Here is a 23,824-nt window from a genome sequence, read left to right on the forward strand (position 1 = left end):
AGATATCTGTCAGGGGTACCTTTTCAGTTAGCCTTGTTTCCAATGAATTATAAAGAAGAAGAAGATATTGGCTTATTAAATCCTCAACTTTTACTTAAATTTATTCAAAAGTGATCTTCCCAAAGCATTTGATGAGAATTTTTCTAATATAAGACTGAAATATCAAGTTCAGTGTATGTTTATTGACACTCAGTTATCTTGTACAATGAACTTGGTTTCCATTATACAATTTATCCATTTTTAATGGAATTTATTTTAGGCTTAAAGTACCTTACCCCTAACATGAAACATCTGTCTTTCTCAGAGCACCAGTAAGAAGCAGCTTATTTGATCAATGGGATCCTTCTTTTCTCCACACCGTTTCTGGATCATGAAACTGACAATAAACAACAACTAGGATGACAGGCACTGTTAACTGGGTATTGGTTATTGTTCAGGGTGCTAACACAATATTCAATTGTTACCACATTTAATCCTCATGCAGATCTATGAGGTATTTTGCCCTTATTTTAACAAAGGAGAATATTAGTATGCTGAACACCTAATTCAAACTCAGACATTAAGTAATTTATCTGGGAGTTAAGACCAGTGATACCTGAATTCATAGACATGTTTCCAAGACATACTTAGAAAGTAAAGTCAAAATTTTCACAGTGTAAGGCAGTTACTAGTGAACACTGTATATAATACTGGAAATACACTTGAAATTTTAAGGTCAAACTATTTAACAAATGCTGGCGAGGATGTGGGGAAAGAGGAACTCTTTTACACTGTTGGTGGGAATGCAAACTAGTTCAGCCACTATGGAGATCTGTGTGGAGATTCCAAAGAAAGGTGGGAATAGATCCACCATATAATCCAGCTATACCACTCCTGGGTATCTTTCCAAAGGTGTTGAATTCAGAGAAATACAGCAATATATGCATACCTATGTTCATAGCAGCACAATTTGTAATAGCCAAAATATGGAACCAACCCAAATCACCATCAACAGATGAATGGATAGCAAAACTGTGGGAAATACACACAATGGAATTCTATTCAGCCATAAAGAAGAACAAAATTATATCATTTGCAAGAAGATGGAAAGCCCTGGAGAACATTATGTTAAGTGAGATCAGCCAAGCACAGAAGGAGAAGATACATATGTTTCTTCTAATATGCCCAAACTAGGAAACACAGAGGATACCAGTGGGACTCCAGATATTAGAGGGGAAATACTAGCTAAGTTTGAATGGAAAGATAGGAGAGGAGGAAGGCTGATCTTGATTAATGAGGGTCTACATCTGAACATGTGTAAAATTATGAATAAGACATGGATTAACCTGGACAACCATTGGTGGGAGTGGGGAAGGGAAAATGGGGGCGGGGGGGAGAGGGCACCAAATATAGTTTAAATGTATACTATTTATGTTCAATAAAAAATTGTTAAAAGAAAAATAAGTAAAATATACACAGTGTGCAATAAAAATAAAATAAAAATTTTAAGATATATAAAGTATTTTAAACATATTAGCTCACTTCAAGTACTAGATTTCCTTTTCTCTGAATTAGTTTTATTTTCAAAGAGTTTTTAAACTTCTACAAAATTGATCCGAAAATGTATACTGATCCATAATCTCACCCTACTAAAGACCAGCATATTGGGAATTGTTTTTAGTAATGAACTGGATGCTTTCCTAGGAATTGTGCATAATTGTTTTATGTACTTGAAAACAGTTTCTCTTTTCGCCAACTACGATTCTTTTTCTTTTATGTTCTAAGAACTCATTATTCTAAAATTCTTTGTAAGATTCAGCTCTCCCAGGGTTATGAAGAAACCATTATGTCATGGTCCAGCATTTCCTGGTAAAATGAAAATAACCTCAACTCATTTTTAAATAAGCAAACCATCAAATGCTCATGAATTAAAGATAAAAACACATCAGATTCTCTATGTGAGTGTATTCTAAACATTGGTGGGAAAGGAAACTTACCAGTAAAAGATGTAAATTAACAGTCAAAGCATTCATGAGAGCTATTTCTTTCTCATTGGCCCCTGAAAAATAAACATATCATAATCTAGATTTGTCTGTTATTTCTAAAGATACTTGGAGAAACAATTTAGGGAGGCTTCACTAGATTATTCTTAATGTTTTAGAGATAAGGACATATTTTATGTGTCCTCACAAAGAAATTAAGGTTTCCGAACTTGACTCATTTTTTAAATGAGATCTGGACTCACAAACACATAGGTAGCTAAACATTATATATTCTTTTTGATGTTGTAAATAACAAAACAAAATAATGAGACATTTCCTTTCACCTCTAAACTAAACATGACTTATCTTCATATCAGCTTGTTTATAAAATTCCCAAAGAATACATTTTTGTGGTAAGTGTATCTTCAAAAAGAATCTAACAATATATTAAGGCCAATCTAAATCTAACAATATATTAAGACCAATCACATTTTTAATGTAGTTGTTTCTAACTTCAAATTAAGATGCACTTTTAATAAAAAAGGCTACTTTGCCAAACACATTTTACTGTCATTACAATGAGACATATGATAGTTAACCAGACAAAAGATCTTCATAGAAAAATTCAACAGCTGATATAATTCTAGGACTTATTAGTAATTACTTGGATAAAATAATACAAATGTGACCTGGGCCTGGGGGCACAGCCTTGTAATCCCAGCATTTGGGAGGATCGCGGTTAGTAGATAGCCTCAGCTACTTAGTGAGGCCCTTTTTAACTCAGTGGGACCCTGTTTCAACATAAAGAATAAAAAATAGGGCTGGGGTGAAGCTAGAAGGTAGAAGACTCTGGGTCCCATCCACAGTATCACAAAATAAAAAAATAAATTAATTAAATAAAGAATAAAAATAGGGCTGGGGGTGTTGCTCTGAGGTAGAAGCCCCCTGGTTTCTACCCCCAGTACTGCAATAAAAGAATACAAATGTGTCTTGTCCAGTGAGAAAATATTCAAAATTAATAAATCCATGGCATAATCAAAATATGATCTATTTCCTATTAGTAAGAGCTTTGGCAATAGAAACAGAAGAAGAGAAAGAGAATACAATGGTCACTTAACTCAGACCACATTAACAACAATAATACCATCCTTATTTTGAATTCTTATGATACTTCTCTTTTTAAATTTTTTTATTGATGCATTGCAGTTATACATCTTAATGGGATTAAAAGATGGTGGAGACATACATGCACACATCACCCATTTAGCCATTACCCAATCCCTGCCCCATTCCCTCATCCTCCCTTTTCCCCATGCTTGGCTTAGTGATTGACTTTGATATGTTTAAGTACATCATGTGCTTTAGAGAGTTTCCCTCTTCCCCCCTCCCATCTCCTCAGTTAGGTCCCCTTATGTGCTCCTCTACAGAATATCCTTCTTCATCTAGAGTTCCTCCTGTTACCCATTTCTCCCTAGCTTTCATAGATTAGGGAAATGTTTCTTATAATTAGACCTCTGTAATAACAATGATGTCACTTTCCCAACACTAAGAAAAATGGGTAACTTCCCTTAATGATTATAAGGCTGAACTAGGTTTTAGAGAAACAAGTCTCACATTCTGTTTTTTTAATTAATTTATTTTGATTTTCACACTATTATCTGTGCATTGTAATTATATATTATAGTGAGGTTCAAGGTGATGCATTTATTTTAATTAGATAAGAAATTTTGAAATTTCTAAAAGAAAATGTCTTTCAAAAATAATATTTTATATAACAATATATTACATCAGGATATAGGACATCAAATCAAGATAATTATATCGTATGAATGTTAAGAATAAAACTTTTTTCTTCCTCCTTTTTCTATTTCTGCTTTCTTATCTTCCTTTTCCTTGCCTATATATTTCTTTATTGTAAATATTATTATTACAGTATTATTATTACAGTATTACAAACCAAATCGACCTAATAGTCATCTATAGAACAGACAGATTCACATTCTTCTCAGATGGTCATTGAACTTTCTCCAAAACAGACCATTCCAGGCCAAAAAGCAAGTATCAGCAACAAAACAAAACAAAACAAAACCAAAACAAAAAACAAACAAACAAAAAAACCCCAACAAAACCTGACATAATCCCTTGCCTCTTTTTGGAGCAGAATAAAATAAAGACAGCAGCAAGAAAAACCATAGAAGTTTCATAAATACAGGGGAAATTTACTTTTTTTTTTTTTTCTGTACCGGGATTGAACCCAGGATCATTCTACCTCTGAGCTACATCTCAGCCCTATTTTTTATTCTTTCTTTCTTTCTTTTTAATTGAAAATGGTATACATTTAGACTGTTTGGTGTCCTCCGGTGCCCCTGGTTTCCCTTCCCCCTCCCAACAATGAGTGTCCAGGTTAACCATGCTATATTCCTACTTTTACACATATTCAGATGTAGCTCCTCCATTAATCAACCTCAGCCTTCTTCCTCTCCTGTCCTTCCATTATAGCTTTGCTCAGGTTTCTCCTCTATTATTTGGAGTCCCTCTGGTATGCCTAATGCTCCCTAGGTTGGGCATATTAGAGAAAACATATGTCCCTTCTCTTTCTGTACCTGGCTGATCTCACTTAACATAATGTTCTCCAGATCTTTCCATCTTCTTGCAAATGGCATGATTTGGTTGTTTATTTATAACTGAATAGAATTCCATTGTGTGTATTTCCCATAATTTTACAATGCATTCATCTGTTGATGAGGACTTAGACTGGTTCCATATTTTGGCTATTACGAATTGTCCCGTTATGAACATAGGTATGCATATGTTACTGTAGTTCTCTGATTTCAGCCCTTTTGTAAAAATACCCAGAGTCCTAGAGCTGAATCATATGGTGGATCTGTTTCCACTTTTCTAAGGAATCTCCACCCTGATCTCTATAGTAGCTGAACTAGTTTGCACTCCCCCCAACAGTGTAAAAGAGTTCCTCTTTCCCCACATCCTCGCCAGCATTTGTTATTTATTTATTTATTTATTTATTTATTTATTTATTTATTTATTTATTTATTTATGTGGTACTGGGGTTCCTGGAAGCCCTTCTACCTCCGGGCTACGCTCCCAGAGCTATTTTATACTTTCTTTTATTTTCGAAACAGGGTCTCTTAAACCAGCATGCCTGGCTTCGAACCTGCACCATCCTCCTGTCTCTGCCTCCCAAGCGTGGAGATTACAAGCGTGAGCCACCACGCCTGGCAGCATTTGTTGTTATTTGATTTCTTTATGCTCGCCACTCTGACGGGTTAGATGGAATCTCAGTGTAGTTTTGATTTGCATCTCCCTTATGGCTAGTGATGTTGAACATCTTTTCCTGTATCTATTGGTCATTTGTATCTCTTGTAAAGTATCTATTCAGTTCAGTTGCCCATTTCTTGATTGGGTTGTTTGTTTTGCTAGTATAGAGTCTTTTGAGCTCCTTGTTTATTCTGGATATTAGCCCCCTATCAGAGTGGTGGCTGGTATAGATCTTTGCCCATTCTGCAGACTTCCTCTTTAGGTTCTTGATGGTTTCCTTTGATGAGAAGAAACTTTTCAACTTGATGCCATCCCACTTGTTAATTCTTGCTTTAATTTCCTGAGCTTTGGAAGTCTTGTTGATTACTGCCTGTGCCCATATGTTGGAGTTTTGAGCCTCTGCCCTCCTCTAATAACTTGACAGTCTCTGGTCAAGTCGCACATTTTGTATCCAAAGAAATACTTCGGATAGAGTTCCATTTTGAAAATAGACAATAACTGCAATAGTAAATCAAATAGATTCCAGGATAAGAATCTGAAATTCTTATTAGAAGAAGGCTCTTGGAAATATGAGTTTAAGAATTTATCGTTGAAATTGAAATTTAAGGAAAGATCAAGAAAAATTTTTTATTTGCCACATGTATTTCTCCACTTGATATACCAGGCTGGCAAATAAGTGGTGGATGATAAATGGTGTATTTCTGTTCATTCTCACAAATAATATCTGAAATCAAGGGGCTGTAAGAATAATCTCTTTCCAAAACCTCCAATTAGACATACTAAATAGACACAGTAAGCTCATCCTGCATAAAGTAGCATATGGTTTCTCTGACAGTAAAAAAAAAACTCCAAACCTAAAATACTACCAGTTTCAATGGAGTTGTTTCTCTACATTATGTTGTTAATTTTTACTGTTATTTCTGAATTAAAATATTATATAATATGTCTAACCTAATCATATCTTTGACTCCCTCTTAGTTAATTACACATTTTTTCTGAAACTACAAATTTAAAAATTTGCGGGGGGGGGGTTTGAAGAAAGTGTAGAAGGAAAAAAGAAGGCAAAAGCAAAGGGAAAAAGAAAGAGAACAGAATTGGTATAAAGAAAAAATTAAAAAATATATAGTTGGGTCCTCTTAGCTATCAAAAGATGAAAACAAAAAAAAAATAGGAAAGGTAAGAAGTGGGCAGACATTCAACGAAAGCTCAGATAAACTGTTTTAGTTCAACTATAACATTCTGATTAAAATTACAGATTTCTGAACAATGATGGTCCTCCAAGCAACACATTGCTCACTTTAGATCTCTTGAAATTATTTTGGCATGTGGCCACATGCATGGCCACCTCCCAATCTGCTGGGCTTCCCCCAACTTCTGCTCGTCATTCCTCACCTTACTTTCAGGGGCATGCTCACATTTGAACCAATTCTTCATAAATACTCGTTCACTGATTTGAATAATTTGTCTGACGCCACCATGTCCACAAAAAAATCACCACAGTTTGGACCACTTCAAATTAAGTTCACCTGAACACTTCACAAAATGCTGCCCTCGCAAACTATGGAACTTTTTCTAAGGATCAGTCTGTTAAACATGAGCACACAGGTGTACCTAGGAGTGATGTATTAAAGTTTCAACACATTAACAGAAATGTTTATTGCAAATATCACCTAAAGGCACCAGAGAATCAAGCATTCTAAACATCAAAGCACCAGCGATTGAACTGATTTTTAGCTTACTTTCAAAAGTAAATTTACCTAATTGACCTATTTCTTTGGGTTCAAATTGTACTTCTGAAAACATTGTTTTAAGATGTTTCAACATCATCAGCATTCCATAAGAAAATAATCTTTTTTTAATATAAACTGAAATTCTTTCAAGTTGTTTTTCCTTGTTACCTTTCTTTTTCCTAAGAGCCTTCTTTGAATTAATGTGAACTACTTCAAGAACTAAAAGTACTTAAGGGCAAATTCTTAAAAAGCTTCCAGAAAGCTTAATAGGATTTGAAAGGATCTTTATTTTAGGAGCTCATCCATGCTTCAGTGCAATAAAGCAAAATTTGAATCATGTCATTGGAGAGGAGTGTGAGCTGTGGGTCTCATTTCAAGAATGTTTTTCAAAACTGCTTGCTTACTTCTTATTTTTTTTTTTATTGGGCACTGCTTACTGAGAAGGTAAAGTGTAGTTCAATCCAAGCCTTGCCTTCTTGTCTCAAAGCCTGGAGAGCTCTTTTGTGCATAATATGTCCTGTGCAGTGAAGTTCTTTGAAGAAGAGGCTTCCATAGTAAAGATTCGGAAGACTGTTTGCCTCACCCTGGCTGACTCAAGCATCTTGATTGTGGAGAGATGGAATGTTGTAGGTTGAAAGCCAAAATTATTTCAGGCTGTACTGGGAATTAAGTCCAGGTCTCCACACATGCTAAGCAAATGCTTTACCACTGAGTTACTTCCTCTCCCCCATCTTACATCCTTTAATAGCCATTTATCTTAATTTTTTCTTATAAATGTTATATATGTCTTTTCTTTTTTTTTCTTTTTGAAATTAGAGACTGAAACCAGAGGCATTCTACCTCCAAGATATATTTCCAGCCCCCCCCCTTTTTTTAAAAACAGTCTCACATCTCTAAGTTATTCAAGGTCCTGATAAGTTGTTGAGGTTGGTCTTGAACCTGAGATCCTCTTCTCTCAGCCTTTCAAGTAGCAGAATTACAGGCATGCACCAACATGCCTGGAATTGTAGAATTTGTCTGTCACTAAGCTTAGCTTCCACCAACACTAAAGCTAAGAATGCTATAAGATAATATCTCATATCTATATAAGAGATCTTGCAATAGCCTACCTCCTTGATGTCACCACCAACATAATTGGCAAATACATTGACTCAGTACTTTGGTTTTATGACTATAAAAACTCCTGTAACCTCTTCCACAGTAAAATGTGTCACTCATTGTAACTTGAATCTGTGTTCCCAAACCACAATTTATTATATTTGGCTTCAGAATAAACTATTTTCTAAAGATCATTAAAAGCAGAGTCATTATTTTACCTCATTCTTAGTACATCACACAGTGTTCACAGAAACTCAGTGAGATGCCTGCTCTGATTTTCTTCATTTTTTCAATGAGGGAACTGACCAAAGAGATGAGCTAATTTACCTACACACAGTCCCTTAGAAACAAAATAAAATATGGTGAGAAGAGTCATCTTTGCTCAGAAAGACATTGGAAACATTGCTTATAAGATATTCTCTTTAATCAAACTAAAGAGGCCCAGGCTCATAAGCCAAGTCCCTCTGTGTCTTTCTAATACTCATGTAATTTCGAATCTTGCAAAGAGAGAAAGACAAGATCCCCAGCTGTGTACCATTTGACAAGAGGGTTCATTTGAGTCTTATAACTGCCATACCACATTCTGTATAATAAGCAGATTCAAATGCTATGGTGGATTTGGTTGTCCGCTTTGTAATTAGGCCAAGTCCAAAAATTGTATAGAAGCTGCAAATTTCTTCAGCCTCTAGAGGTGGCTAAGTGTTGAGGCAGAGCTTCTAGGGATTGCTGCTGCATCACAGAGGGTCAACCACAAGTTTCATAAAACAAATTTATGGTCACATTACATTTTTCTAAGCCCAAACCCTTTATAATTTTTATGAACCCAGGGAAAAGTGGTTTAATAATAATACTAATAATAATCTTCAGCAATTCTATTTCCAGCATCTTGATAATGTGACACTAATTACAAGGGAAAGTTATTCAATGTTTTGTGGAATTGTTGGCTCTATATAAAATGCTTTATTAATAGTTTTTCTTCACATCTAAAATTGAAATTCTTTTCTATGTCTATGAATACATATGGTTATTCATTTCTCTGTCTATTCTCTATCCACTATATCAATTTGTACACATAATAACTTTTATTATCCTCTTGCTACCTCTTTTTGAGAAATGTTATGGTAAATTAAAGCTGTAGGTTTAAGAACTTAGAAGAGTCAATCATAACGCAAATTATACAACATTTCTGTCTATGACAAATTTAGACAACCTGGCAAGTAGAGAAAAAATAAATTTGACTTTTGGTACTCTTTACTGTAGCACAAGATTATTTTAATTATTTTATGACTTAAACCCTATCTACTTCCAAAGATATTTTGAGGCTTCATAAGTTACAATGTGAGAAAGAGTGATTATATATTAGCAATGGGCTTGCAGGTGTAGCTTGATAGTAGAACGCTTTCTAAATACAATTTTTATACTTTAATATAGCTTTGAACCAAATTATTTGTAATGTAATTTAATAATACAGCATTCAAAGGCAAAGATACAAAAAAAAGCTAAATTTGTCCCATATGTGCAGTATAATAAATATTTGTTATTTATTCTCAATTCCTGGCACAGAATTCATAAAATTTATGGATTTTCCCTAAATGATAAGAGTGTGTTTGTTATTCCTAGCACGACCCTTCAGAGAACACCCAGTTTATACAGTTGCAGTGACTTGGATGAAGCTTCTAGGTAGTCTCAGATTGAGCCAAGTCACCAGGCAGACCATGTGATAAGATGTTTGGAGCACTTAGCCTCACCAGGACTTTCTAGGATGGGAGGGACTGATGAAAACTTTTGAACAGTGAGATTCAGGAGAGGTTCTAAGTTGGAGAACAGATCTAAGTGCTTCGAGCGTGGCATGCTCAGAGAACTTGTTAGAGCCTTCTCTAGAGCTCCCCTCTTACTTGACCTTGCCTTCGACAACTCCCTGGCTGTGGCTGGGTGTATGTAATGTTTTCCTGAGTTCTGTGAGCTGCTCAGGGCTGTTGTGGAAATTTCTCAATATACAGATATTCAGTAAGACATATTGATAGTCTTTGGGACCTAAGACTGTTGTCACCACTTTGGACTTCCTAGAGGAACCTTTACCTCTGGGGTGTGCACTGGGTCTGCAAAGTTAGTGTCAGAATTGAATTCATGTTCATAGCAGCACAATTTGTAATAGCCAAAATATAGAACAAATCTAGGTCTCCATCAATAGATGAATGGATCGCAAAACTATGGGAAACACACACAATGGCAATTTACTCAGGTATAAAGAAGAACAAAACCATGTCATTCCCAAGAAGATGGAAAGACCTGGAGAACATTATGTTAAGTGAGATCAGCTAAGCACAGAAAGAGAATGGACATATGTTTTCTCTAATATGCTCAAGCTAAGAGTATTAAGGATACCATAGGGACTCCAGATAATAGAGGAGAAACCTCTGCAAAGCTAGAATGGAAGGACAGAAGAGGAAGAAGGCTGAGGTTTATTAATGGAGGAGCTACATCCAAATATTTGTAAAAGTATGAATATAGCATGGTCAACCTGGAGACTCATTGTTGGGAAGAAGGGGGGGGGCAGGGGACAGGGCACCAAGAACAGTCTGAATGTATGCCATTTTCAATGAGATCCACATAAAAGTAAAAAATAAAATAAAGTAGATTAGTATTTAAAAAGAATTGAATTGTTGATCACACAGTTTCAGTAACAGAATTGGGTGCTGGTATTCAAAAAAGCAGAATATGTACTATGTGGCTTTTTATTGATATTCAGAAGATACATAGAAACCTCTAAATGGAGGTGAAAATATTTTCTTTACAGTGTTTTGAAAAAATATAGAAGTTCCAGCCTGGCGTAGTGGTGCTCGCTTGTAATCCCAGTAGTTGAGAGGCTGAGACAGGAGTATCTCAGGTTCATGGCCATCTCAACTATTTAGTGAGACCTTCTGCAACTTAGTTAGACCTTGTTTTAAAATAAAAAAATAAAAAAATTGGGCTGGGGGTGTAGCTCAGAGGTAGAATGCCCCTGGATTCCATTCCCATTATTTATTATAAATTTATAATTTATTTATTCCATTTATTTATTCCATTATTTATTATAAATAAATAAATAGAAGTTCCATCCTTTTACTTTCTTAAACAAACTGAGTATTTATAGTCCTTTTTCTCCTTTTACTTAGTAACAGCCCTGAGGGGTGGCTGATTTGAAATGTGTGTAATCTTTATGTGACATACATGTATTTACTGGGCAACAAAACAGTTGAACATTTAATAAGTTGCAATAGAGCTATAAGCTATGAAATGGTCAAAGGAAATCTTTTTTGCAGAGTTTACTGGCTTCATAAATAAATCTTAATAAATAATATCACCTTTCCATTTCTCTGGTTTGTGTATAAACATCTTAATATGTCTTTAGAGGATGATAAATATTAAGCTCAAAATAACAGGATTAGAATGGAGTTTATGTTCTGAAAGTAAACCTAGTAAATAAAAAAAAAAGAAATTCTACATCTAAGGAAAACTTATGTTCTCAGGTCATATTAATCCAATATTTTTCTCAGGGTTTTTATTTTATCACATCTTATAGATTTCAATGAACACAACTGGCTTTAAAAAAAGACATGCTCCATGGCTTTATGAAATAGCTATTTAACACACCTTTAAGTGCAATCCAGGATTGCTTAGGGGATTTTCTCACTTCAGAATATATACTCTGGGTGATTCTAACAGGTGATCAAGTATTCCATGTTCCCGAGCCTACTGCTATGGCAGGTGATAGTTATTATTTATATTTTTTTCTTTTCTGGGCCTGGCAGCCAAATATTCTGGCCTTGAGTTCTAGATCTAAGACTCCAGGCTCCACAGATTTGCGCTGGGGTGTTCTGTGAAAGTCTCTGACTCAGGTACTACACATTGATTATTTAGTTGTCCTCCCAATACTTCATCTCCAAATATCTCACTTCTCCTTTGTTCCATCATGGCTGTATTTTCATCCTATGAACATTTATATGCAATATCTTTACTGTTGCTATCCTTCCTCTGTGTCACAGAAGAGAGCATTTTCAGCTTGTAATCATAGGTTAGTTTATTGTGTTAAACTTTTGTTTGTATAACATAGCAGCCACACTGAACAAATAGAATTTTTGTGGAGTGTAATGATTGCTCAATAATTACGATTTGGAAATAAAACTAGCTTTTGCTTGAGAGTCTTTGATTGAGGGTTTTACCTTCGTAATTTTTGAATAGGTCAATTATTCATATGGCTCGTAACCTAAAACCAGATCATTCTTAAAGGCTTTGCATTTTGGATGTTCAACACATGCATGAGCTCTTTGTACACATGGTGTGTTTGCTGTAAGGCAATCCCACTGAGCAGTTGTGCTGGGAACAGGCATATCATATAGCCCAGAAAACTTATCCATTCTCCTATGTGAGTTCTGACAGCTAAATCTGAGCCTATTTGTGTGACATTTTTGTTTTTACTATAATATATATTATGGATTGAATTGTGTCTCTCCAGATTTCTATACTGAAACCGTAGTTCCCAAAGTTGAATGTATTTGGAGATGGTGTCTCTTCCTTAGTAATTAAGGTAATTAAGGTTACATGAGGTATAAAGATAAAGCCTTAACCCAATATAAATGTGTAACAGGGGGTCCCTGGAGACTGCCCCCAATGCTAAGTTTTTGCCCTTCAATCTCTTCCTGATCTTTTGGCTGGAGATAAGCACAACCTAGGTGGTTTTAAGATATAAATAATTATTTTGTCATCAACTAATAGAAAGCATATGAATTAGCTTGTAGAATTATAATACACATGACATAAAATAAAATGCAGGTATTTTCCCCCAGAAGTTGAAGTCTGTTCTGACATTCAGGAGAAGGCATTCATCTTGGGGAGGAAGGGCCCAAACAGCCTGTAGCATCACTGCCTACTTTTTCCTCTTGTAAAGGCCCACTTCCCATAAGTGTCTAAGAATTCCCAAATAGAGTTTTGAGGAACTAGTCCCTCTACTGTTTTCAGGGCCAACTGTGGAATAACCATAACCCTTTCTACCAATGCTAGTCTACTGAATATTAGTATTCTGCTTTGGGCAACCTGGGCATTTGATTTTTATGAGCTTTTCTCCATTTTCCAGAAACTTCCACTCCACTGTTCTCCTGAAGAAGGTGCTGGGAAGATTCTGACAGTACGAAGTGGCAAGGTAACCTTATGTTCTAAGTACATTTTATACAGATTTGCCAGAAATCGTATATTTAGTTCTATATTCACTCCTAATTCTAAAGGCTATTCACTTGAGTAATGTCAAACCTTTCAAGGGTCTATAAGGAAAAATAGGTAATTTTTCATTTTTTTATCATTTAAAAATGTAGAATTTTTAATGTATGTATGTATGTATGTATGTATGTATGTATGTATGTATTTACTTATCTACCAAAGCATTTACCACTGGTTCATTTGCTAACCAACTCCCAAAATGTCATCGACCTCCCTTGTCTTTTGTGGGTTGATTTTTTTCCCTAGCTTCTTAAAAGTTCTTTAGTGACATTACAGTGAAAATAATAATTAAACATATGTGTTCAGCCCTCTATTAGCTTAAAAATAACATCTCTTTTGTAATGTGGATCATAATGATTGATTTTCTGTTTATTATTTATTTATTTATTTATTTTTTCTTTGGTGGTACTGGGGTTCCTGGAAGCCCTTCTACCTCCGGGGTACACTCCCAGACCTATTTTTACATTTTTATTTGGAAACAGGGTCTCCTAAGCCAGCACCCGCGGCTGGCTTCGAACCTGCGCGATTCTCCTGTCTCTGCCTCCCAAGCGCGGGGATTACAAGCGTGCGCCACCACACCCGGCTGATTTTCTGTTTAAATCGACTTTTCTCACTTTATATTCATAATAATATACATGTATATTTCATAATATTTTTATGGTATATATTCCTTATTATCTCTTTCTCTCTCTCTCTCTCTCTCTCTCTCTCTCTCTCTCCACACACACACACACACACACACACACACACACATTTTTTTGTTTCTTTTTTGAGATGGTAGTCTACTCTGTTGCCCAAAGTTGTCTTTGTCTCCTGAACTCAGATTCATACCTCAGTCTCCTTAGTAACTCTGACTGTAGGTGCATGCCGCTGTGCCTTGGCTCCTAAAGATAGGATGTTTGTGTGTGCGTAGTGTTAGAAAGTGAACTCAGGGATTGGCACAAGCAAAGTAAGTATTCTACCACTGAGCTATATCACAGCCCAAATTTCCTTAATTGTAAGTTAATAAAATATGCATACTTGTCATGGGAGGGTAAATATTATTTAAAACCTCTACAAGAAAAAAATAAATATATTTTACTTTTATAGTACATAACCTGGTTATATCCACTATAGCAATCTTTACATAATATATCCAAGTTAAGTGTGTTCTTATCCTTTACCATTTTGGGTTAAAACAGAAAATCAAGCTGGGCATGGTGGTGCATGGTTATAATTCCCGCACTTGGGAGGCGGATACAGGAGGATCACGCAGGTTCGAAGCCAGCCTCGCTGGCTTAAGAGACCCTGTTTCCGAATAAAAATATAAAAATAGGTCTGGGAGTGTAGCCCGGAGGTAAAAGGGTTCCCAGGAAGCCCCAGTTCCACCAAGAAAAAAAAAATTGAGAATCAAGATATTAAACAAGAGTTTGCTTTATAACTTATATTGATTAATATCTTTACAATCTGGAGGGAAATTAGCATATTTTGTACTTACCTACTATATCTTTCATAAGGCCTAATATACTTTCATCTGCTGTAATCCAAGGTCGTTTCCCTACTTCATGACCATAGGCTCCCCTGAAATAAAAAAGGGCCGTTTCTTAAATGTGTGTATGTGATTTTTCAAATATCAACTTTAGCAAAGAGACATTTCTATGTGGGCCTTCATAATGTTTAAGTAATTATATTAAAGCACAGTCTTAAAAATATAATTTAGCTGGGTATGATGGCACATGCATGCAATCCCGGAATTTGGGAGGCTGAGACAGAAGGATTTCCCATTGCAACTCAGTAAAACCCTGTTTTAAAATAAAGGATAAAAAGAAAATAGAGCAGGGAGTCTAGTTTGGAGGTTAAATGCCCCTGGGTTCCATCCATAGTACAGCAAACAAACAAACAAAACAAAAAAATAATGCATGGCAACTCTGTTTCCTAACTGGTTTTATCAGTCAGCTCTTTATCCTTGTGACCAAAATATTCAACAAGAATAAATTAGGAGAGGAAAGGTTTATTTTGGCTCACAGTTTCAGAGTTTCAGTCTCTGGTCAGCTGATTCTAATGTGGAGATATAGTGGTGGCAGGGAAAGGCAAAGGAAAGTTGCTCAGGACAGTCAAGAAACAGAGAGAGGGAGAAAGTAACCAGGAACAGATACAGTCCCCAGGACAGAGCCTCAGTGACCCACCTCCACCCACTGCTCACCTACCTAGTTACTACTTAGCAAGTCCAGTCAACTTATTAGTCCATCAATGGAGTAATTAACTGATGAAAGTAGAGCCCTGATTCAATTATATCACTTCACATTTCTGCATTTACAACACTGGATTTTATAAAGTACATTCCATATCCACGCATAGCATTTATCATATATTTTATTTCTTTGTGTTCTTTTGGTTGGGAGATGGGGAAATTGCTCTCATTATTATTTCATTATTATATGATATTTTTGAATCTGAGATGTTAATTTTTTCTTGTTGATTATCACATTTTTAAATACTACTTAAACACTCTACTTATGTATACTTGTAGTATAAAGTAGTGTCTATACTAAAATACATACACATTTATCAAGACAGAAATAATTATAAATTAAATTTTAAATATATCTACAATATTTGAATTAAAATGTACAAGATGTGACTATACTCATGATGGCTAACAAAGCCAACACTACATCTTGACCTATTTTCTAGCAATTTACCTTCACATTCCACTTTGATTTTATTATTCTATTAAAGATATAAGTAGACATAATGCAAAAGGATGATATACATAAGAGTACTTCAAGTCTCAGGATTCCATCAAGCGAGGAAGGCAAATGCACTTGAAAGATGCAGAAGAAATTAAAAGAAAGAATGAAGGAAAGTGTCTTGAGTACTCTTATGTACTTGTGTCTTCTGAAGCTCTGAATTCGATTGTTCTTAATTCAAAACTTTGAAAACTTGGAAGAAAGGAATGAACTTATTCTTGATGGATAAGTGTGAACCTGAATTTGAATCCATGCACTAGCATTCAGTAAGCTGGCAGTGATGAGCTGGCTCTATAAGAGGGACCATGAGACTATAGGCTTGCAGCCCTGATCTTCAGCCTTGGACATTTTTTATGGTATAAATCCTTTCATCATAGCCAATTTCATGCTATCAACAAAATTCTGAATGTTTAACAACTGGTTTTCATCACCTAGTGTGAGCCAGCTTCGGGTTTCTAGCTGTGTGAGGCCACAGGTATTAGAGGATTATAGGGCCTAATTTTTCACTTTTGTAAAAGTAAATGAGTGACTGTATACACCTTAAAGGGTTGCCATGAAAAATGAATGAGATAAAATATAGAAGAGATGGGCACACGGGACTCCTTTGCTGAGTTTGCTTTCCCAATGTAAATCTAATGCTAAAGATTTCTTCATCAGCATGTGGTGCATAACACAATTTTTAAACTAATATTCCCATTACCATATAAACTAAGATGAAGAAAGAGGACTTTAAGAATAAACATAGATGGCTAAGAACTAAAAAAGGAAGAGAAGAGCAATCGTTAGTTATTATTATTCGTATTATTATTAGGTAGCCTGCAGCTTGCCTCTTTCTTGACTTCCAATATAAATGCTAAAGACAAAAATCATTATCATTAAATGGTAGTTAAAGGCAGATGCTTGGTTCCTTTTTTATTTTAATCACATAGAGCTCCATGGCCTTTGCTGATAGCACGATAGATAGATCTTATTACATTTAGGTAGTAAAATTCTATGTTCTGCCTCAGAGAATTTATATCTCAGAATATTATGCCACCTACTCCTCACTCTGGTAGACATTGTGGTAATAATCTTTAAGAATATGTTTCTCTCTGCAATGCTTTTGGCATCTCTCCCTCCCTTTAAAATATCACACCCGGAGTCAGCTTCCTCATTTTGTCAGCCATCTAGCCTGGGGTAGTGAAATGTATTTAGAGCGTGTTATCCAAATAAACCCAATGTAAAGTGGCCTGTCATTAGAAAGAGTTGATGTAGATTAAAGTGCACTTATAAACATATGTATTGGACTTAAGAAAAATGTAACATTGCTCTCATTCAAAGTTGTTCAAAGTAGTTATTGCAAAACAGCAATCTTCTTTTACAAATACAGAAAGGAAAAAAAGAGCATGAGAGAGTCAACTCATCACCATCACATAAATCATTGCCGTGAGTGGGGTGTTTTCTAATATGTCTATGAGCAGCATTTGTTCATGAAATTAGATTGCAGGATATAAAATCTAATTAGAAAGTTAATAGAAACTTGGATCCTTTTTAAAATAGAGCCATGTTTTAACCATTCTACAAAATGAAAAGTGGCCCTACGTTTGCAAAGCTTCCCCCCCATAAGTAGACAAATAAAATTTCACGGCCTTCTTTAATGATATTACAACCTTATTTCCCATTACTGAATTGATGATTAGCCAACCAAGATGTTGGTATTTCTTTATAACTTGCCATACCATGTGCTTTCTTATACGTTTTGTATTCATGTACATTTTTTGTTTTGAAAGAAAGAAACGCTCCCACTGAGTTAGACTACTACAGCGTCTTCAGGAGAATACATCTCCAGTGCCTGCAGAGTCAGTCACTGTCTGTCAATCAGCTGTTTTGCTCCTGCAATATAATTCAGTGGGCTGCTTTCCACTTTGAGTAATCCTACATATACTGTCATTCTTACAAGGATCCCTATGAAGTCACAAGCATAGCAGGTGTTTGCTCCTGTGAAAAAGTGAGAAAACCATTTAGCAGATTTGACAACATGGATGACTTAAAAGTCTGTGGTTCTAGCTTGGGGTGATAATATTCATTTCTCAACTCACAATGTGCTCTTTAACATCGAAATATCATTGCCTTCTAGCTGAACTTTAACATTATGATTATTAACCCATATTATTCTCCTCTAAATAGTCTAGGCTATTGGTGAATATTTAATATCAAATACTTCCCTTAAATTATTTATAGTTCTTGTCTACTTGCTCTAGCAAACTCATAAAGTCCAAGCATATTGTTGTTTCTTATTTTAAGACTTTTTGGTTGATAATTATTATGTATCAAATAGATTCAATCATCTTAAAAGTTTCCCATTTCAGAATATTGAAGTTACCTAACTCTTGTCATTTCACAAAACAAATAGATTATAGCGATATTAATAAATTTTAAAAATCACATAAATGAACATAAAATTGCAGAATAACAATGACCAGCATTTTGAAATATACACAGAGATAAATGTTTTTAAGGAAATCATTTCCTTAAATAAGTGGAAGTTTTTGAAGAAATTATTTGGGTCTTCTTATAATCTGAATGTGTCTCTTCAAAATTCAAAAACTGAAGTTAATCGTAAGTATGACAAAGAGGTGATGTCTTTAGGAGGTGATTTACATCATGAGCGGAGAGTCCCCATTAATGGGATTAACAATTATTATAAAAGAGGTGGGATGAAGGTGTTTGCCTCTTCTCTGTGAATATGTAACAGGAAATGTCATCTTGGAAACCGATAGCTGCCTTCACCAGACACTAAATTTTCTTGCACCTTAATCTTATAGGATTACGAGAAAATAAATTTGTGTTCCATATAAACTATCTAGTCTCAGGTATTTTGCAGGAGGAACAGATTAAAACAAGCCCTAAAATATTTATAAGTGTTTACGTTCCAGAGCTAATTTTTAAAAATAATTTTTAGCAAGTTTAGCAAGTTGTAGTACCACATGCCTATAATGTCAGTACATGTAACAGGAGGGTTGTAAATTTGAGTCCAGCCTCAGCAACTTTGTGAGGCCCTCAGTAACATAGTAAGACATTGTTTCAAAAAAAAAAATAGAATAGGATAGTAGGGTTGGACTGTAGTTCATAGATGGAATGCTGCTGACTCATCTCCCACTATCACATAACAATAGCAACAACAACAGCAATACTAACAATAACAACAACAACCACTCAATGTGCCGTTATCCTTAATGTTATTTTAATGTAAGTAATCATAGATGGTAGCCATATGAATTATAAAATCTGGCTGTACTATATTCAGAAATGGCTTATACTGTAGATAAATTTATAGGTAGCATATTGGTACTACACCATAAAAGTGGGGAAGATTTCCATAAGCCATAGGGCATTTCCTATGTCATGGCCCTGGATAACCAGCATCTTTAAAATCTACATCTCTGTAATTTCTCATTTTTTCAACACATACAAATTTTTGTTATTGTTAAGATTATTTATTTTTTAGTATCTTTTTCAAATAATCAACTAACTTCAGTGCATTAAGTTATTTAGTAAGATTATAGCTCTTTTTGATGCATGATCTCCTCCTGGTCAAGAGAGGGAGGCACTGACCTGGCTTGAGTATCAGAAAAAGAGTAAGATCGAGGTGGGGTTGAAGGCGGCATAGAGAAATAGGTGATCAGTTAAAACAAAACACAAAGCCAGTCGTGGTGGCACACACTTGTAATCTCAGTACTTGGGAGGCTGAGACGGGAAGAGTCCAGGTTCACTGCCAGCCTTAGCTACTTAGTGAAGCCCTTCCACAACTTAGTGAGACCATGTTTCAAACTAAAGAATAAAAAATAGGGTTGGTGGTACAGTTCTGAGGTAGAATCCCCCTAGGTTTAATCCCCAGTACCGAAAAACAATAATAATTGGGGCCCTCGACGTAGAGGCAAATGGAGATTGAGTTTAGGGGAGACTAAGTGCAGAAACTAATAAAATAGAAGATACTGAAGAGACCTGCAGCCCAAGAAAATGTCATGAGGACTTTTTAAACCAAAAGCATCTGGAGGAAAAGCAAATGCATAAAGAAACATTAAATGAACTTAGATTTTCCAAAAAATACAGCTGGCATTGACTTAAGATCAGAGAGAAAATGAGCTCTAGAACCTGTAGGTTAAAATTCAGTGAACATTTATCTCCTTTGCAGGGAGCCTCTGACCATTAATATCAATCAGCATCACTGCAAAACAAGTCTGATAGAGCCTTTCTTATGCTTCCATCGGAAACCTTCAGTTAAGTTAGGAAGTGAAACCTTAGGCCTGGCTCTGTGGGGAGACTTCCCTTGTAGAGCGTCTCTGCTGGTCTAGGAAATCATTTTCCTCTGGTTAAAGTATCTTTTGCCAGTTAATTTGTAGGGCCCCCTCATCACTGTGAACTAAGTAGTAAGTTGGTGAATGAAATAATTTTCTCCCAAAAGATTCTTATAAGAAAATAATAAAAGCGGGACTTATTTTGAGATACTGAGGACTGAACACATGAGTGTTCTATTTCTGAGTTACACTCCCAGTTTTTTATTTTATGTCAAAACAAGGTCTGATCAAATTGCTTAGGATGGACTTTGAACTTGCAATTCTCCGGTTTAAATCTCAAAAATAGCTGAGATTACAGTAGCACTAAGTGGTAAGAATAATAATTATTATTATATAACTATAGTGACTATTGTCATTATTAATATAAACAAATACTTTTTTTTCTTTGGTGGTACTGGGGTTCCTGGAAACCCTTCTACCTCCGGGCTACACTCCCAGACCTAATTTTATACTTTTTATTTGGAAACAGGGTCTCTGAAGCCAGCGTGGCTGGCTTCGAACCTGCGGGATCCTCCTGTCTCATCCTCCAGGGGATTACAAACATGCGGCACCACGCCCGGTTTAAACAAATACTTTTTGGATCCAAGATGGGAATGTGGTAGGAGGGAACAGAAACATAATCCTGCATCTCAAACACCACTGAGGTTTAGGAGCAGACAGGGCCATGATATTAACTGGGTCACCATAGGTCAAGGAAGATTTAGTAAAATGAGATGGAAATCTTTTGCTTAGAATTCTTTAGTACAGTTTACATTGCCTGAAGCATTAAAATGCACCTCCTATCTGAATCATCAGTCTAATGAAAACTAGGTAGAAAGATCTAAGACTATGAAAGGTTTATTTTCACAATGTAAGATATAAAAGTGGAAAACAACAATGGAAGGTATTATGATAAAGAGGCACTTTTCTGAATTATAATTTTAACATAATGACAATAATAAACTATTTCCCTACTAATAAGGATAACCATAAGGATAAGAATTGAAGAGCAGGGAAGCATCTTTTTTTAAATGCCTAGAGGATAAAAATGCATGGTCTTGCTGAATGAATATCTAAGAGGCAGGGGACACTAGATAAAGTTCAAATTCATAATCTAATTCTCCACTCTCTCCTACCTCATGGCTCCAAATGAATATCAACCATTTTTATTAACTACGACCCTCGTTTATTAAATACTAAAACCTGCTAGTGGAAAATACTTTCATAGGTGATGAGATGTGTTTTGCAATTTATGCATTAGAGTTATGCAAATTAAGTTGTAACAGGATTAATAAATTATATATCCTATTACTCTTGCATTAATTTAAGAACTTGCATTCTTAGCCATAAAGATTAAGAGTTTTGCAGTGGGATCTAATAGTTAAGGTAGATATCATTGGCTCAGTATAGACTAATCTTTAAAGCAGAGGTAGTATTCCCAATATGAAAGACCAGTAGCATGGAGATTGAAGAGGCTGAGGAAATATTCTGAATTCTGATGAGAGTCAAATGTCTTGTTTCCAGAATTCTTATTTAGTTCGGTTTTATTTTTTGAAAAAAATTCTGACCTTCAGATTTATTACATTTTCATGTTGATATTTCAACTTTAAATAATCAGAATATATTTAAGCATATTTCAGTTTTGAAAAATATTTTTAAAACTTTAAGTATTTCAAAATTTAGAAATGAAAATAAATAAACAAGTAGATAATTCTAGTTTTAGCTTCACTGAAAATTACTGGGAAAAATAAAAATATGTAACACAAGGTTATCTACCTTCAATTATTTATAATATAGCAAACAATATGATACTAATCAGTACCTTTAAACTGCCTAACCAAGAAAGAATTATGGAAGGTTAGATAATTGGTAGAGAAAGTGTTGGACAAATGTAATAAATTCTATTATTCTACAAACAATGAAGAGACTATAGTTCATAATAACCTATTGTATATTTCATAAATAACTAGAAGAGGAGGTCCTAATGTTCCAAATACAATGTAATAAGGGTGTATAAATAATATTAACTACTCTGAAATGATCTCTACAAATATTATTGAAATACCACACTGTACCATATATAAGTACAGTCATTAAATGTTAATGAAATTGAAAAATGTTCAGGGAGATGGAAATTGTTTTTTAATTACTGACATTTGGGGAGAGATAATCGATGTGGCTGAGAATGTTTGTCTTGAGGAGAGTAAAGACTCAGATGGAGAGGGTCAAAGGTTCACCAGGTAATGTGTCACATGCCTCTAGTCCCAGTACTTGGGAGGCTGAGACAGAAGGATTGCAGAGTTGAGGCCTGACAGCCTCAGCAACTTACCAAGGCCCTTAGCAATTTAGCAAGACCCTCTTTCTTGTTCAAAATAAATAAATTAGGGCTGGAGGTGTTCCTGGGAAATAGAATGCCCTTGGATTCAGTTCCTAGTATCAGAAACCCACCTCAACGCCCCAAAAATCCCCAAACAAATAACAACAACAATAATTAAAAAATAACAACTCATAATTAGAAGAGTCCAACGCTGGGAATGGTGGCATATGCTTGTAATCCCCACGCTTGGGAGGCGGAGACAGGAGGATCGCGTTGGCTTGAAGCCAGCCATGCTGGCTTAAGAGACCCTGTTTCCAAATAAAATAGGTCTGGGAGTGTAGCCCAGAGGTAGAAGGGTTTCCAGGAACCCCAGTACAGTACCACCAAATAAATAAATAAATAAATAAAATAAAAGAAAGAAAAAAATAGAAGAAGAGTCCAGGTAGGAAAGAAGAGATAGACACTCATGATTTAAGACTGGTCAGAGCAAGTCAGCCTCACTAAACTCCAATGGAGCATCATGATCTTTGGGGAAAGAACTTCTGTCTGGGCTACCCAGCCTCTTACATTCTCAACTTACTTATAAAAAATAAGTGTTGGTAGTTTATATAAGAATTAATCATGAAAATCTTAAGTGTTAACTCCTTTATTAACTATTAAAAAAATAAAATAGCTGGGTGTGGTGGTGCACGCTTATAATCCCAGCGCTTGGGAGGCTGAGACCCTGTTTCCAAATAAAATATAAAATAGTAGGTCTGGGAGTATAGACCGGAGGTAGGAAAGCCCCTGGGTTCTACCCCTAGTACCACAAAAAAGAGAAATAAAATAAAACAACCACATATTAATTTAGATGTGTTAACACAAGAGAAGGGTTTATATGTTTAAATATGTAAATGATTTACTCTTTGCTCTGTCACTGACTTGCTACATGACCTCATTAATTTTTTTATTGGTGCATTGTAGTCATACATCTTAATGAGATAAAATATGGTGGAGACATACATGCACACATCACTCAATTAGCCCTTAACCAATTCCCGCCCCATTCTCTCCTCCTCCCTCCTTCCCATACTTGGCTTAGTGATTGACTTTGATATATTTCTTTACATACATCATGTGCTTTAGAGAGTTTCCCTCTTCTCCC

At 35.3% G+C, this 23,824-nt stretch overlaps 1 protein-coding gene across 1 annotated transcript in view; it reads right to left on the reverse strand.

Moving 5' to 3' along the window:
* Positions 1-23,824, reverse strand: part of KYNU (kynureninase) — a gene marked incomplete at both ends in the record, with an annotated part of 117,973 nt that overhangs the window by 74,576 nt on the left and 19,573 nt on the right. Inside the window, 2 exons of the mRNA XM_080690141.1 lie at positions 1,977-2,038; positions 14,796-14,878. Of these exons, the coding sequence (XP_080546267.1) occupies positions 1,977-2,038; positions 14,796-14,878 (145 nt within the window). The remainder of the gene's footprint in view (positions 1-1,976; positions 2,039-14,795; positions 14,879-23,824) is intronic.

The sequence above is a fragment of the Muscardinus avellanarius genome, assembly GCF_963383645.1.
Source record: "Muscardinus avellanarius genome assembly, chromosome: 2".
Lineage (NCBI taxonomy): Eukaryota > Metazoa > Chordata > Mammalia > Rodentia > Gliridae > Muscardinus > Muscardinus avellanarius.